The sequence below is a fragment of the Pituophis catenifer genome, unplaced genomic scaffold (assembly GCF_029215685.1).
Source record: "Pituophis catenifer annectens isolate HBS135680 unplaced genomic scaffold, rPitCat1.0.hap2 SCAF_16, whole genome shotgun sequence".
Taxonomy (NCBI): Eukaryota; Metazoa; Chordata; class Lepidosauria; order Squamata; family Colubridae; genus Pituophis; species Pituophis catenifer.
In genome coordinates this window covers 10,991,489-11,008,289 of record NW_027256896.1, presented here as the reverse complement: position 1 = coordinate 11,008,289, position 16,801 = coordinate 10,991,489, and the positions used below count along the sequence as shown (strand labels likewise).

The 16,801-nt window shown below is 47.6% G+C and overlaps 1 protein-coding gene across 3 annotated transcripts; it reads right to left on the bottom strand.

Moving 5' to 3' along the window:
- Positions 1 to 223: 223 nt before the first annotated feature.
- Positions 224 to 14,960, bottom strand: MCRIP2 (MAPK regulated corepressor interacting protein 2). Of its 3 annotated transcripts, none has more exons than XM_070954931.1 (5): positions 14,653 to 14,955; positions 14,059 to 14,182; positions 3,615 to 3,742; positions 1,807 to 1,908; positions 224 to 647 (listed from the first exon to the last, which is right to left on the bottom strand). In XM_070954931.1, the coding sequence occupies exons 1-5, from the start codon at positions 14,705 to 14,707 to the stop codon at positions 577 to 579; spliced, it is 480 nt and encodes a 159-aa protein (XP_070811032.1). In that variant the 5' UTR covers positions 14,708 to 14,955; the 3' UTR covers positions 224 to 576. The 3 variants fall into 3 exon arrangements, with proteins under 3 accessions (XP_070811032.1, XP_070811033.1, XP_070811031.1); XM_070954930.1 differs by lacking the exon at positions 224 to 647 and adding an exon at positions 1,050 to 1,253 and having other exon boundaries at positions 14,653 to 14,960; XM_070954932.1 differs by lacking the exons at positions 224 to 647; positions 14,059 to 14,182; positions 14,653 to 14,955 and adding exons at positions 1,042 to 1,253; positions 11,788 to 11,917.
- Between the last annotated feature and the right edge of the window lie 1,841 nt (positions 14,961 to 16,801).

Below are 16,801 nucleotides of genomic sequence, written 5' to 3'. Positions count from 1 at the left end.
CGGATATAAAGTCTACATGCTGTTGCTATTTCCTGAGCCTATTTTCACCTAAACATTGACAAAGCTTGGTCTTTGGAGGTTTCCCCAGTGCCTCAATCTTGGCAGCTCTGAATAACCGCAGCCGGACTTCCCTCCCTGCCTCTCCTTGGCATTTCGCTTCCGAGAGAAACGTCCTTGTGGGGGGGGGGAGGAAGGCCAATCCCCCATCACAAACTCCTTTCAAGCAAGCTGCATTTGTACCACTGGCAGGATCAGCGTGTTTATTGTGAACACAGTCTAGGCGCCGGGACCCAAAGGGACTCGGTGCTGGGTGCCAGGCCCAAGGGAGGAGAAGAATGCCCCCCTCGTGCCCCCCTCCCTGGGCACCCCAGCATTCCCACAATGTATGATCTGCAGGCTTCTTCCGGGCAGTGGAACGTCTCAGCATTTCCAAGGCCAGCTGAGCAGCCAACATCTCTCCCCGCCGGCCCCCTCCCCCAGTATTTGTCCAGTTCTCGCTGTACTCCGAGGCGCCTGCGTTTTCTTAAAAGAGTGAAATTGAAAATTTCTCTTGTCAAGCAGCCCCTCCTGCCTTCCTTAAGAGCCATTCTTGATTTCAGCCAGAAACTGTTGAGCCCACCAGTCTTCGAGATCAATGGGAACAAAATCTGAAAGAGGGAAGTTAGATTAGATTAGAATTCTTTATTAGCCAAGTGTGATTGGATACACAAGGAATTTGTCTTCGGTGCATAAGCTCTCAGTGTACATGAAAAGACAAGATGCATTCATCAAGAATCATAGATTAGAATTAGAATTAGAATTAGAATTAGAATTAGAATTAGAATTAGAATTAGAATTAGAATAGAATAGAATAGAATAGAATAGAATAGAATAGAATAGAATAGAATAGAATAGAATAGAATAGAATAGAATAGAATTCTTTATGGGCCAAGTGTGATTGGACACACAAGGAATTTGTCTTCGGTGCATAAGCTCTCAATGTACATAAAAAGACAAGATGCATTCATCAAGAATCATAAGGTACAACACTTAATGATAGTCATAGGGTACATGATTTAGGGTATATAAGTCTAAGTGCTCTTGCTGATTCGCTGTGGTGGCAGAGAGGTTAGAATGCAGTACTGCAGGCTAATTGTGCCAACTGCCAGCAGTTCGAGTCTCACCGGCTCAAGGTTGACCCATCCATCCATCCTTTGGAGGTCGGTAAAATGAGGACTCAGATTGTTGGGGGCAAGAGGCTGACTCTGAAAGGGCTGTAAAGCACCGTGAAGAAGTGGTGAAATCCTACCAGTTCACACCAGTTCGGGGGAATCAGTAGTGATAAAAGCTACCGGTTGGTCCGAACCAGTATTTCCAACGATCAGCTGTGCCGCATGATTTAAAATTGCTAGAAAGCAGGAAATCTTACTTTCTAGTGAATCTAAATCATGCAGCACAGCTGTTCCCCCCGCCCCTCGCTGTTCGACTTACCTTCCCAAGCCTCCTTTTTCCGTGCAAAGTGCACGTTTAGCGAGTACTGCACATGCGTGCGTGCGCAGTGTGCATTTGGCATGCACTGTGCATGCGCGTGCAGTGTGCGTTTGGCACGCACTGAGCATGCAGCGAACCGGTGGAAGATTTCACCACTGCCAATAAGCGGTATATAAGTCTAAGGGTTATTGCTACTGCTATTTCTCCTATGTTGTCGAACACTATTTCTCAACCTTAGCAACTTTAATGCGGGTGGACTTCAGCTCCCAGAATTCCCCAGCCAGCTTGCTTGTACTTGGATTTGGGGAGAAGCAAAAGGGTCGTTTCCTTACTCACCTTTCAGCTCTGGACTGGGTGTTTTCTCTGTGTATTGGATTGGGCCAGATCCACCATCTCCCTGCTCTTGACTGTGGAGCTGCTCTTCCACTTGTTGCCATGCTAAAAGCAGGAAGAAAAGAACATACAGAATATACAACCTAAGAGCCTGTAGTACAGCGGACTAAAGCACTGTTATTAACATCTGCTGCTTGCAATTACTGCAAGTTCAAATCTCCCCAGGCTCAAGGTTGACTCAGCCTTCCATCCTTTCAAAGGTAGGTGAAATGAGGACCCAGATTGTGGGGGCAATAAGCTGACTTTGTATAAATATACAAACGTATGAAGGCTATTTGCTTAACGCATTGTAAGCCGCCCTGAGTCTCCGGAGAAGGGCGGCATATAAATTAAAGCAAAAAAAATAAAATAAAAATACAACCGTTCATTTAGTGACCATTCAAAGTTACGACGACACAGAAAAAGGTGACTTATGACTGTTTTTCATGCTTATGAATGTTGCAGCATCCCCCCGTGGTCCCGTAATCAAAATTCAGGTGGTTGGCAACTGACTCGTAGTTATGACAGTTGCAGTGTCCTGGGGAGTGGGGGTGGGGTGTGTCACTTGATTCCCCTTTAGCGACCTTCCGACAAAGTCAGCGGGGGAAGCCACATTCACTTAACCACCGGATTACTTACTTACCGACTGCAAGGATTCACTTAGCAACCGTGGCAAGAAAGCTCGCAAAATGGGGCCACTCAATTGTCATGCTTAGCAGCGGGAATTTTGGACTCAGTTGTGGTCCTAAGTCAAGGACCCTCCCCCATAAGGTTTGAAATGGCCCCCAAATTGAGGGATGGTCTCCCTCTATAAGAACGTAAGCCAAAAAAAAGTGCTAACAGCCTCCTGATTTTGTTGCCCTACAGTTGTCTAGGTTTAATTTGTGTCCTTGACAAGAACAACACAACAGCAAACAAGATGTTGGATAACCATGTGTCTGAAGTGGTGTAGGGTTTCTTGCCTAAGCAGGGGGTTGGACTAGACCTGTGATGGCGAACTTATGGCACACGTAGCCATATCAGTGGGCATGTGATCTCAGCTCCGGCGCGCGCCCACCAGAAGTAGGGAAACAGGTTGTTTCCTGCCTCTGGAGGGCCTTGGGGGGAGGGTGGGGAAGGCCTGTTTTTCTCTCTCACCTGACTCCAGAATCTTCCTAGGAGTCTGGGGAGGGCGAAAACAGCCTTCCCCACCCCCCTGGAGGCCCTCTAGAGGCCAGAAACCGCCCATTTGCCAACTTCCGGTGGGACCGGAAGGCCCGTTTTTTGCTGTCCCCAGCCTTCAGAGCCTCTTTAGGAGTCTGGGGAGGGCGAAAATGGCCTCCCACCCCCACCCCGGAGGTCCTCCGGACGCCAGAAACGGCCCATTTGCCAACTTCCCACCGGAAGCCTATCGGGCCATCGCGTGCCAGGAGCGGGAGGGGGGGGTCGCGCGTATGCACGGGGGCGGAGTGCATAGAATTATGGGTGTGGGCACATGCATGTGCAATCGCCCCCACGATTCTGCCTCCTGGCACGCGATGGCAAAAAGGTTACCCATCACCGGACTAGAAGACCTCCAAGGTCCTTTCCAACTCTGTTATTCTATATTCTAAGGCACTGGGGCTCCATTGGTGTTTTGACTTCCTCCTAGAACAGCATTTTTTGGACTTCAACTCCCAGATTTCTTCAGCCCACATGCTGGGAGTTGGGGAATTCTGGGAATTGAAGTCCACACTTCTTTGATTGGCCACGCCTGAAGCCTCCTGTCAAGAGTCAGCCAGAAGCTAACTTACCTTCGTACACAAACCGGACATTTTCTTCGTGAGCTACGGTATAGTTTTCCTCTATGGTTGTGGGGGGTGAGATCATCAACGGGGGTCTCTTTCCATTGACCCTGTTGAACACAAGCTTGGGAAGGGGGCTGCAAAGAGAAAAGAGAAGAGAAGAGGATTTTATTTGGGGTCCGTTAGGAATATGGGTACTCCTGGACTTACGACCTGTGGTTTAAGGGCTGTTCAGAGTTTGCAAAATTCACATGACCACCATATATGAATATATATATCTATATATCTATATCTATCTATCATCTATCTATCTATCTATCTATCATCTATCTATCTATCTATCTATCTATCTATCTATCTATATCTATCTATCTATCTATCTATATCTATCTATCTATCTATCTATCTATCTATCTATCTATCTGCTTTTATCATCTATCTTCTCTTATCTATATCTATCTATCTATCTATCTATCTATCTATCTATCTATCTATAACTATCTAATAAAACCACTTTTTTCAGAGTAGTACCATAAAATTATAGATCAATGGAAAGATCATTTAATCAAGAATGTTGTGCAATCACTTTTAGGAAGGATTTGCTATTAGTATAGCAGTTATAGTATAAAGAAGAAAAGTGAAACACGTAGAAAAACCAAGATCTGGAAAAATTATCACCATAGAAAAAATGAGATATGCAAAAATTATCACCGTGTCAGTTATTCCTTAGTTGGGTAACCTTTAACATGAATTATGGCCTTACAAGGTCTTCCCATGGAGTGAGCCAAGTCTTTTAGTTCTGCAGCTGTTATCATGTGAAACCAAGATTGCTTCTATTAACTGGGTTTTATTGCTGGGTGGCTTCTGACTAACCAGTTTCTTTAATCGGCTCCATAGATTTTCAATTGGGTTAAGGTCTGGGCTATTCCCAGGCCATTCCAGCAGTGGAATAGGATTATCTTGAAACTCCAAAAAAAAGTGGTGCTATTAGCCATCAAACCTCAAAAATACACTTTTCCCAAAAGGTTTCCACAATTTTGGCCACTACTGTATATACAATGCTCAAAATAATAAAGGGAACACAAGCAGAAGACATCCGAGATCTGAATGAATGAAATAGCCTTATTAAATACTTTGTTTGTTACATACAGTAGTTTTGTGTTCCCTTTAGTTGTTTGAGCAGTGTATAAACTACTGTATGTAAAGAACAAAGTATTTAATAAGGCTATTTCATTCATTCAGATCTCAGATGTCTTCTGCTTGTGTTCTCTTTATTTTTTTGAGCAGTATATATAAAGAAAGAAGGGTTCACCACCCATCATCCAAGCTAATACTTGCGCTGGCTCGTCCCAGGGATTTAACAGTCCATTTTTAATCTTTCCTAATCCTGAGTTAGATTAGTGAAAGAGCCACAATCTTTGGCACAGGATGGTTAAAAGATTGCATCAGCCTTCAAAGGAGACGGATCGGAGCCCTAATAAAAGGGAGAGTCCCTGGGTTTAAACATCAAAAGAATCACACATCAGATCAGAGGCTCCATGCTTCCTGCTCGCTCCTCTACCAGAACCATTTTTGAATTGGCACGGAATTTGTAGAAAATCAATTTGGAATTGAATTTCCAGACCCGATCTGAATTGGAATTCCTAACGAAGCTGTGTGTGTGAATCCAGACTGAAAGCACTTGTGAGAAAAAATGTAGAGAAGAGCAACCAGGATGATGAGGGGACTTGGAGGCTAAAATATACAAAGAATGATTGCAGGAACTGGCATGGTTAGTCTAGTGAAGAGAAGGACCAGGGGAGGCAGGATAGCAGTCTTCCAATATTTGAGGGGCTGCCACAGAGAGGAAGGGGTCAACCTATGCTCCAAAGCACCTGAAAGCCAGACAAGGAATAATGGATGGAAACTGATCAAGGAGAGATTCAACCTGGAAATAAGGAGAAATTTTCTCACAGTGAGAGCAATCAACCCATGGAACAGAAGTTGCCTTCGGAAGTTGTGGGAGCTTCATCAATGGAAGCTTTCAAGAAGAGACGCGACTGCTATCAGTCAGAAATGGTGTAGGGCTTCATCACTTGAGACTTTCAAGAAAAGATTGGACTGCTGTTTGTCGGAAATGGTGTAGGTTCTCCTGCTTAGGTGGGGTGGGTGGGTGGGGTTGGACTAGATGACCTACAAGGTCCCTTCCAACTCGGTTAATCTAATCTAATTCTTGCTTCCTTTTGCAAAATTTGTGAAATCCAAACGCTCAGGTTTGCAGTTCAGGTCAATCCAATAGGTTATTTTCTACTCCACGTACAGGTCCTCGACCACAATCGAGCCCAAAATTTCTGTCGCTAAGCGAGACATTTGTTCAATGAGTTTGCCCCACTTTTGCGACCTTTCTTGCTGCGGTCGTTAAGTGAATCACTGCAGCTCTTAAGTTAGTAGCATGGTTGTGATTTAAATCCGGCTTCCCAATTAACTTTGCTTGTCAGAAGATTGCAAAAGGGGATTATGCCACCCCGGGACACTGCAACCGTTATAAATATGGGTCAGTTGCCAAACATCCATGACCGTGGGGATGCTGCAATGGCCATTAAGTGTGAAAAAACACAGGAATAAGCCACTTGTCTCAGGGCCGTCATAACTTTGAACTGTCTCTGAACAAAGTGTTGTAAGTTGAGGACTCCCTTGCATTGGTGCAAACGAGAACTTCCACGAGCAAGCCTAAGATTTCAGCCTGCATTGGCAATTCCTCAAACGTGAGCGCTTCCAGTTTTGAACCGTCATTAAGCAAGCAGCTGTAAGTCGAGGACTATCTGTACTTGAATGAAGAGGCAAGGATAATTCTACTCCTCTTACTACTAATAATATTTCTCCTTTTGTTCAAGAATATGCAAGTCACTATCTCGGTTGCGATTCTGGACTTTGTCCCAGTTTCTAAGTTCTCTGGGGCAGGAGTCCAATGGCATATGACCCAGATCCTTCCACCTGATCGCACTTCCACAACATCAAGCAAATCACATGTTGTTTACTCTTCCTTCCCAAACCTCCTCCTCCTCCTGTGTCCCATCCAGGCCCTCTCCCAAATTCTCATTGCAACTGGACACGCATTTTTTTCAAGGTCAGTAGAACAAACAGTCATTGTAAAACAAAAACAAAAATAGCCAGCACCAAAGCTGAAAGAGACACACAACAGTGGGAAATTTGACAGCGCAAAATCTGATCGAAGGGGATCGATACGCACCCACAGTAGAGGCCAAAATTGTGGAAATCTTTCGGAAAAAGTGTATTTTCTAAAAGTAGCTAATAAAACCACTTTTTTGGGGGGGGGAGTAGTACCATAAAATTATATATCAATGGAAAGATAATTTAATCAAGAATGTAATGCAATACCTTTTAGGAAGGATTTGCTATTAGAATAGCAGTTACAGTAGAAAGAAGAAACAGGATGAAAAAAACAAGATGTACAAAAATGATCACCATAGAAAAAAACAAGGTATACAAAAATGATCACCATTTCAATTAATCCTCCGTTGGGTAACCTTTAGCATGAATGACGGCCTTACAACGTCTTCCCATGGAGTGAACCAAGTCTTTGAGTTCTGCAGCTGTTATCATGTGAAACCAAGATTGAAAGATTGCTTCTATTAACTGGGTTTTATTGCTGGATCTGAGTAACAAGTTTCTTGAGTCGGTTCCATAGATTTTCAATTGGGTTAAGATCTGGGCTATTCCCAGGCCATTCCAGCAGTGGAATAGGATTATCTTGAAACTCCCAAAGAAAGTGGTGTTATGAGCCATCAAACCTCAAAAATACACTTTTCCCAAAAGGTTTCCACAATTTTGGCCACTACTATTTGTTGACATTCGTCCGACCTTAGTCTGGTGCCTTCCCAGCCCAAATTATATATTTTATTAAATACACTTTGAGATAAATGCCTTTTTGGGGAGGTGAGGGGAGAAAAAGCTTCAGAGAATGAATTGCACCGTTTTCCGTCCCCTTTCCATGCCTAAACATTGCAATGACTAGATATCATTTTCCCCCCCGCTCCACTCCATGAGGTCTAGAATTTTGTGCAAAAATAGAAAGAGGAAACTTTGCAAACTACCACCTGACCTATGTATATAATACAATGGTACCATAGTCTTAACTTTGCATTAAACTGTGATTGCTTAAAGATTTTACACAAAAGCACTAAGACAGGGGTCGGCAACCTTAAACACTCAGAGAGCCATTTGGACTCATTTCCCACAGAAAAGAAAACACCGGGAGCCACAAAACCCTTCCCGTGCCTGACTATTTCCTGAGTGGCCACAAAACTAGCATATGTAGTTGAATTAAACGTTCTGTTTTCTTCTGAAACTTTTCTTTTCTTGGATTGATCCATGGTTGGCCTACCCGGGGTCGAAAAGCTCAATAAATCACATGCCGGAGGGTATGGCACATTGGCAGTTGTGACACATATTTTGAGCGACAGAAGCCGCAGTAGAGGGATGAAAGAGCCACATGCGGCTTCAGAGCCACAGGTTGCTGACTCCTGCACTAAGACATATCATGGATTAATGGCTCACAGTTGGCTAGGCATATACAACATAAATTATATCTTAGTTTTGTTGCACCTAATTTAGCCCACAGGATTTCTATATAGTCCAGCATATTCTCACCAATGTAGACACCCAAAGAAAACTATGATTCCCTTAACCATGATCAAGCCTATCCTTCAAATGCACCTAAATGAATGTATCAGAGGTGGGTTTCAGCAGGTTCTGACCAATTCTGGAGAACCGGTAGCGGACATTTTGAGTCATTCAGAGAACCGGTAGTAAAAATTCTGACTGGCGCCGCCCCCATCTGTTCTCTGCCTCCCTAGTCCCAGCTGATCGGGGGGAAATGGGGATTTTGCAGTATCCTTCCCCTGGAGTGGGGAGGGAATGGAGATTTTACAGTACCCCTGGGTTAGTTCACGCTTCCGCGAACTCTTCCTAGCCAGAAAATGGGTTAATTTCGTTACATCATTTAACGTGTGTTGTGCAAACGCTGCTATAAAGTAAGGAGAGATTTTTATGAAGCACTTTTTGGACTCTTGCTACATAAGTAAATATCCAAGGCAATAAATTATATAGACCCAAAGGAAGATAACTTTGTCAATGGGACTGTTGAGTATCTTCCAAGTGGGTGGAATCCTTCACGGTCTTGCACAAGTCGTTTATTTGAGCAAAGCTGGTCATAGCGCTCAACAAGGTATTTGTTGAACAATCAGTTCGTTCTCACAGGGAGGGACTACTCAGGGTACCGTCAGTCAAATTATGCCGACTGGCGATTCCCAGAGAAGGGGGAGGGCCTTCTCTGTGAGGGCTCCAGCCCTTTGGAATGAACTGCCCCCGGAGATACGGAATATCCCTGATCTCCGTGCTTTCCGCCGTGCCCTCAAAACCCTGATGTTCCTACAAGCGGGGCTAAACATATGAACATGTGAATGTTTTTAAAATGTTATCTAATTTTAGGTTCTATTTAATTGGGCCAAACTATGTTATAATCCAAGACCTCAGTGCCTTCCGCCGTTCCCTTAAAACCTTCCTTTCCCAGCAAGCCGGGCTGGCCTAATTTTTTAAGTGTTTTTAAGTGTTTTGTTTATTGTTTTTAATTAATAGGGCCAAATTTATATATATACATTTTAACTGTATTTTAATATTTGTACTTGATGTTTTTACTTGGCTGTTCACCGCCCTGAGTCCTCAGGGAGAAGGGCGGTATACAAATTCAAAATAAAATAAAATAAAAAATAAATAAAATAATAATAATTTTAATTAACAATTTTATGTTGTTTGTGTATCTATATTTTTCTTGACTCTACACCGCCTTGAGTCCTATGGGTGAAAGGCGGTATAGAAATATAATAAATAAATAAATAAATAAATATATAATTTTCAAGCAGGTCAGCTATGGTGAGTTCTAGTCCTTTGGCATGAAACCAGCTAAGGCAGGGATGGCTAACCTTTTCACCATCGCGTGCCAAGAGCGGTGGGGTGGGAAGGATGGCACAGTGGGCACAGTAGGCCCGTTTTTCTCTGCCCCCCCAGCCTCCAGAGCCTTTCTAGGAGCTTGGGGAGGGTGAAAAACGGCCTTCCCCACCTCCCCGGAGGCCCTCTGGAGGCTGGAAACGGCCTGTTTCCCTACTTCCAGTGGGCCCAGAAGGCCGGAAAATCAGCTGGCCGGGAGCTGAGCTTGTAAGCCCACCGATATGGCTCTACGTGCCACCTGTGGCACGCGTGCCATAGGTTCACCATCCCGGAGCTAAGGTGACTTTGAGCCAGCCGCTTTCTCTCAGCCCTAGGAAGAAAGCAATGGCAAACCGCTTCTGAAAAAAATGTGGCCAAGAAAATTGCAGGGACTTGTCCAGGTAGTGCCAGAGAATGAAACACAATGGAATGGAAAAAATAATAATAATAAAAACTTACAATGGCTGGATTTGTCCTTAGTAAACTGGTATCCAACCAGCCAGAAACTAAACAAACCACGGCCTGGGATTTAAGCTATGTGTAACACAAAGTAATAATTTGTTTTGCAACGCAAACGGTTTTTCTAAACGCTGGGAAGTATTGTCTGCTCTCTCAGAGCCCTTTGAGGTGCGGGGAAAGGATTTTAACGCAACTCAATTTACGAGCACAATCGAGCCCAAAATTTAGGTTGCTAAGTGAGGCGTTTGATCGGTGAGTTTTGCCCCGTTTTACGACGTTCCTCGCCACGTTTGTTAAGCGAATCGCTGCAGCTGTTAACTTCACAACTTCACAGTTTTTGTTTTTGTTTTTTTAATTTGATTTATATGCCGCCCTTCTCTGGAGACTCAGGGCGGCTTACAGTGCGTTAAGCAATAGCCTTCATACTTTTGTATATTTTTATACAAAGTCAGCTTATTGCCCCCACAAACTGGGTCCTCATTTTACCTACCTTAGAAAGGATGGAAGGCTGAGTCAACCTTGAGCCTGGGGAGAATTGAACTCACAGTAATTGCAGGCAGCTGGATGTTAATAACAGGGTGCTTTAGACCATTGTACTACCAAGGCTCTTGGTTGTGAAGTGAATCTGGTTTCCCCGTTGACTTTGAGGTCAGGAGGTCACAAAAGGGGATTCCCCAGGACACCGCAACTGTCAGACATGTGAGTCAACTGTCAAGCATCCGAATGTAAATCACGCGAACCATGAGGGATGTTGCAACGGTCATAAAGCGTGAAAAAAGGTCGTACGTCACTACTTTCAGTGCCACAGTAACTTCGGTCACTAAACGAACTGCCGTAATTCGAGGAGTACCTGGGCAGTGTTACAATTGTGTAATCAAAACGAATGCCGTTGTGTAATGAAAACGGCCGTATCAGGTGAACTGAAGGGTGGATCCATTTCTCACCACAAACAAATCTTATACCTGTGGGATTTTTTTTTAGCCACGAAAGCGTTTAAACAATTTTAACAATTACGCTATAATTTTCACACACATACACACACCCCGATTACCCAAAGCACAACCGTTGTGTTCATCGAACCGACAATGCCCAAATAAACGAGCAATTAATATTATGGTGTCATCTACTTCAGGGGTTTTCAAACATTTTTCAGGCTGCAGAACCCGTTTAAAAATGGAAATAAACAGGCGGAAGTTTCCTAGATTAAGAGGTGAAGCTCGAAGCTTGCACAGATAATCCTCAATTCACAATCCTTCGTTTAGCGACAGTTCAAAGTTACAAAGGCACGGAAAAAAGTGACTTGCAACCAGTCCTTGCACCCGGTTGATGGATTGCTCCCGGTTTGGACCGGTTCGATAGAACCAGTAGTAAAACTGGCGGGAGGTTCCGCCCACCGACCCCGACGTCATCAGGGAGCTTCTGTGCATGCGTGCACAGCCCAGTTGTAAACTGGTAGTAAAGGTGAGTAGAACCCATCCCTGCCTTGCACCTATGACTGTTGTAGCGTCCTCACAGTCCTGTGTTTCAAAATTCGGGTGTTTGGCAATTGGCATATTATTCACAATGGTTGCAGCATCGCGGGGTCACTCGTGACCTTCTCAGCTCGTTTCCCACAAGCAAATGGGGGGAAACTGGGTTTGCTTTGCAACTGTGTGATTCACTTAACAACTGGAGAGGTTTTGTTAATAACTGTGGCCAAAAAAAAAAAAAAAGAGTTGCAAAATGCGGTATTACTCACTGAACAACTTGCCTTGCTCGGCAATGGAAATTCTGGTCCCAAATTGTCATAATTCGAGGAATATTTGTACAAAACGGGCTACGTTTGAGTGAAGGTTTTTTTTTCATCCTTCGTCCTTCCGAGCCTCGCCAGTTCCAACACTATTTCCTAAACTCTATCCTGCTTTTCCCAAAGGTGTTTTTTTTTTCAGGAGGCAATTGGAGTTTCTTGTTTTTTCTTTTGAAGACGTTTCGCTTCTCATCCAAGAAGCTTCTTCAGCTCTGACTGGATGGTGGGGAATGGAAGGATTGATATTCCTTGCAGACAGCTGGTCATCTGCATCCTTTTAGAGGGTGGTTGAGGCTACTTGGAGATTTCTCTGTGTCCTCAGGGTCACCTGAGTGGTGCAAATGGTTCCTGCAGTCTGCAATTTTTCCTCTGGAAATCCATTCCTCCTCCCATGCCATTCCAAGGGGGCTCATCCCAAATTGTACAGCTATCTCCATAGACTTTTATCTATCCTGCTTAGTACAACAGGCTGAATGGTAAAGGTTGCATTTCTACTATAGGCTGAATTATAAACCACAGGTCGATCTCAGTTCACAGCGGTTTCATTTAGTGACTGTTCAAAGTTACGACGGCACTGGGGAAAAAATGACTTATGACCGTTTTCCATTGTTACGACCTTTGCAGCATCCACATAATGATGTGATCAAAATTCAGAGGCTTGGCAACGGGTTCGTATGTATGACTATTGCTAGAGCCCACGATGATTTTGGCGACCGTCTGACAAGCAAAGTCAATGGGGAAACCAGATCCACTGAACGACAGGGTTACTCATTTAACGACTGCAGTGATTCACTCAACAGCTGTGGCAAGGAAGATCGTAAAACAGGGCACAACTCCCTTCACAAATGCCTCCCTTAACTACAGCAATTTTGGGGGCTCCGTTGTGGGTCGTAAGTCGAGGACTACCTGTAATTCAACTCCAGTTTAGCGCATCCTGTGAATCCAAGCAGATAGCAGGTAAACCCAAAAGCGGATACACATTTGAACAAAAGACCTCTGCAATCAACCATCCAACTCATAATCTAGTGGACTTCAACTCCCAGAATTCCCCAGCCGGTATCTCAAACACATCTTAAAAGCTGTCAAGGTGTCTAGATGTTGACAGAGGAATTCTGGGAGTTGAAGTCCGCCTCTCTTCATCTTAATTTTGAGCACATCCTTTTGTCTCCATCTGGGAGGGTTTCCAAGCCAAGAAGAGCAAAGGCAGAGTGAGTGTGCCCCAGGAAGGTTGGGGGGTACCCAAAGGAATGCAAAAGAGCCCCAGCTGCCTAGGGCTCAGCACCTCCTCCTCCTCCTCCCCACCCAAGGAAGGCGGGCATTCAACAGGTGTAGCAGCCACCTTCATACTCCTGCACCACCACCACCCCCAATCCTCCCAAGCCACCCCCACCTCCCTTCTCCTCTGCCTTGGCCTTCTCTAGGGAAGAGTATCCTTCAACCTTGGCCACTTTAAGGCTTGTGGACTTCAACTCCCAGAATTCCTCAGCCAAAGCTTTGGGAGCTTTGCTCCCAAAGCTTTGGCTGAGGAATTCTGGGAGTTGAAGTCCACAAGTCTTAAAAGTTTGCTAAGGTTGGAGACCCTCTCCCCCTGGCTCTAGTCCTAGGGCAAAGGCTGCCTCCTGGGCACACAAGCCCCTCCCTCCTCCCCCCCCACACTCCGGTCCCGTGACGTCCTTTGACGTCACCTGCCTACTCCCCCTTCCCTCCCCCCCCCAAAGGAGATTCCCCTCCCTCCAGGCTCGCACGTGCCGCCTCCCCAGCCGGGGTTGTCCTTGCAAAGCCCACGTGGCTCGGAGAGGGGGGGGAGGCAACAGAGGGCAGCCAGAGGGGGGTGGGGGGGAGGGTAAAACCCCCCCTTCTCCTTCTCCCCACCCCCACTCACCCCCCTACCCCCCTCCTCCCCTTGGTTGGGAGCCATGCGGCCACAAGGGCAGCTGCCAAACCTTCCGACAAGGTCACCTCCACTTCCCTTCCGGGGAGGCTGCCAGTCAGTCTGCAGGAGAGACCCCCGTGCAGGCCGGGCCAGCCTGAGCGACACCTCTGTGCTCGATCGCTTCCCCCCCATAATCTGGAGCCAAGGGGGACCCAGCGCGGCGGTGCCAGCCCCGGGGGAACCACGCGGCAAGGTCAACCGGGCACCGGGGACGTCCTCTCCTCTCTCTCTCTCTCCGCCGCGGTTTTGGGGTTGCATCGGGGGAAAAACCCCCCAACCCCCTTCCTCACCTTGCCAGGGGCCACGAGCTGAGCTCCGCCGCCGGTAGCTGCTGGGGCTGCGGTTGCTGCTGCTGGGATTGCGGCCGCCGGCATTTCAGATCGACCAGTTTGCTCTCCACCTGCTGCGTGGGACCTGCGTGTGGTGGGCAAGAGAGGCGCACGCGATCCGTATATATACACACACATACACACCTGGGCCTGCGGAACGGCCCGACACTTGATTCAGCCCGTCCGGGGTTGGAGGAGAAGAGGGGTGGGGGTTGGTGGGGGTGGGTGGGTTGCAGTTCCAAGGAGAGGGAGGGGAGAGGTGGGCGCCTCTCTTTTGCCGAAGGAGCAAAGGGCAGGATGTCCTGAGTCTTCGGAGAGGGGCGGCATATAAATTTAATTAATTAAATTAAATTAAATTAAATAAGAGGCAGAGGGGAGGGAGGGATTTCCCAGGTATGGAGGGGAGGATCGCGAGTCCCCGATCTTCTTCTTCCACCCGGGTTGGCTGGGGAAGATGGGCATTGTCGTCCAGATCAGGGGTGGAAGGGGAAGGGAGGGGGAGGAAACCCACGACCCCTCCATCCACCCACCCACCCACCTTTCCAAAAGCCTTACCTGTCCTCCTCTGCGTGGCTAGCTTGCTCGGGCCCTTGGTGATGGTGTACATCATCGGAGCAGGCAGGCAGGCAGGCGCGCACTCAAGCCTTCCCGATCCTAAGGAAGCTGGGGATCCTCCAGCTCCCTGCTGGGCATTTCCCGGGAGCCGGGTTCGAAAGAGGCTCCTCCCGTTGGGGAGGGCCGCCCCGCCTCTCGGCCGGAGTCCCCCACCGCTCGGCCAGGACCAAGATAAGAGACGGCCGGAGACTCTCTTCTCTTCTCCCCGTCCGCCGGCCCGGGGGTTTAACTTGGCCGGTCCAAGGCGCGAGTCCCCTTTAAGGCCGCCCAGCGCAGGGCCAGCCAGCCCGGACCTGCCTCCAGCACGCCCCCCCTCCCCTCCCCTCCCCTCCCCTCTCGTGGCTGCGCTTTAAAGGCGCCGCGCGCTTTTGGCCGGCTTTGCGTTGCGCAAGGGAGGCGCCGAGTGGGAGCTTGACAGTAACAGAGAGTCGGGAGGGATCTTGGAGGTCATCTAGTCCAACCCCCTGCTCAGGCAGGAAGACCTGCCCTAAGGGATTCGAACCGCTGACCTTGCGGATCGACAAGGTCAATGTCATAGCCGCTGAGCCACCTTGACGTTCCCACGTGGGCCAGTGGCCAGATAAGAGGGGCAGGTTCCCCTGGAGTCACCTTGCAAGGAGAAAAGGTGCGCTTAGGTTGTTGGGGGGGTTCATTGGGGGTTAAGAGTAACAGATTCACAGAGTCGGAAAGGGACCTTGGAGGTCATCTAGTCCAACCCCCTGCTCAGGCAGGAAGACCTGCCCTAGGGATTCGAACCGCCGACCTTGCGGATCGACAAGCTCAATGTCATAGCCGCTGAGCCACCGGTGACGTTCCCACGTGTGCCAGTGTGAATTTGATTAATTCAATTTATATGCCGCCCCTCTCCGAAGACTCAGGGAGATAAGAGGGGCAGGTGTGCAGCCCTGCCCATTGCAAGTTCCCCTGGTGTCACCTTGCAAGGAGAAAGGGTGCACCTAGGTTGTTGGAGGTTCAATTGGAGTTAAGAGTAACATTCACAGAGTCGGAAGGGACCTTGGAGGTCATCTAGTCCAACCCGCTGCTCACGCTGGAAGACCTGCACTAGGGATTCGAACCGCCGACCACTGAGCCACCAGAGATGTTCCCACGTGTGCCAGTGGCGAGATAATTTAATTAATGTAATTTAATTAATTAAATTTATATGCCACCCCTCTCCGAAGACTCAGGGAGATAAGAGGGGCAGGTGTGCAGCCCTGCCTGTTGCAAGTTCCCCTGGTGTCACCTTGCAAGGAGAAAAGGTGCGCCTAGGTTGTTGGGGGTTCAGTTGGGGTTAAGAGTAACAGATTCACAGAGTCGGAAGGGACCTTGGAGGCCATCTAGTCCAGCCCCCAACCCTAATAGGAGACCCTAGACCAGTGATGGCTAACCTTTTTGCCGTCATGTGCCAAAAGTGGGGGGGGAGCGCAGGGGGAGCGTGCGTGCATGCCAATACCCACAATTCAATGCGCCCCACCCCACCCTACACATGCACCCGCTATCCACCCCGTGCTCCCCCTGTTTTTGGCACACGATGGCCTGGTAGACCTGTCTTTCACCCTCCCCAGGCTCCAGAGACTATCTAGGAGTGAAAACAGCTTTCTCCATCCTGCTGGAGGCCCTCTAGAGGCCAGAAATGGCCAGTTTGGCAACTTCCGGTGTGCCTGGAAGGCCCGAAAATCAGTTGGCCTGTGCACTCATGTGAGCTGCAGCTGAGCTAGGGCAATTCTCGCGTGCCCACCGGTGGCACACGTGCCATAGGTTGGCCATCACGGCCCTGATGGCAGATGGGCATGGACCAGTCTCTTCTTGAAAGCCTCCAGGGATGAAGCTCCCACAACTTCTGAAGGCAATTTCTGTTCCACGGGTTGATTGTTCTCACGGTCAGAAAATTTCTCCCAGAACTGAAAAGTTTCACGGGTGGCTCCCCAAAATGGCTGCCCAGTAGAGGTGGGATCAGCCACAGGGGCCAATCTGAGGGTTCTTACGGGGCCCACCATCTTCAAATCCCTTCGTTTTTCCTCCGATTCCTGTCCTCTCGTATCAGCACAAACTCCTGACTCAAGAGGCTAGCTCTTTCCTTGCGGGGATC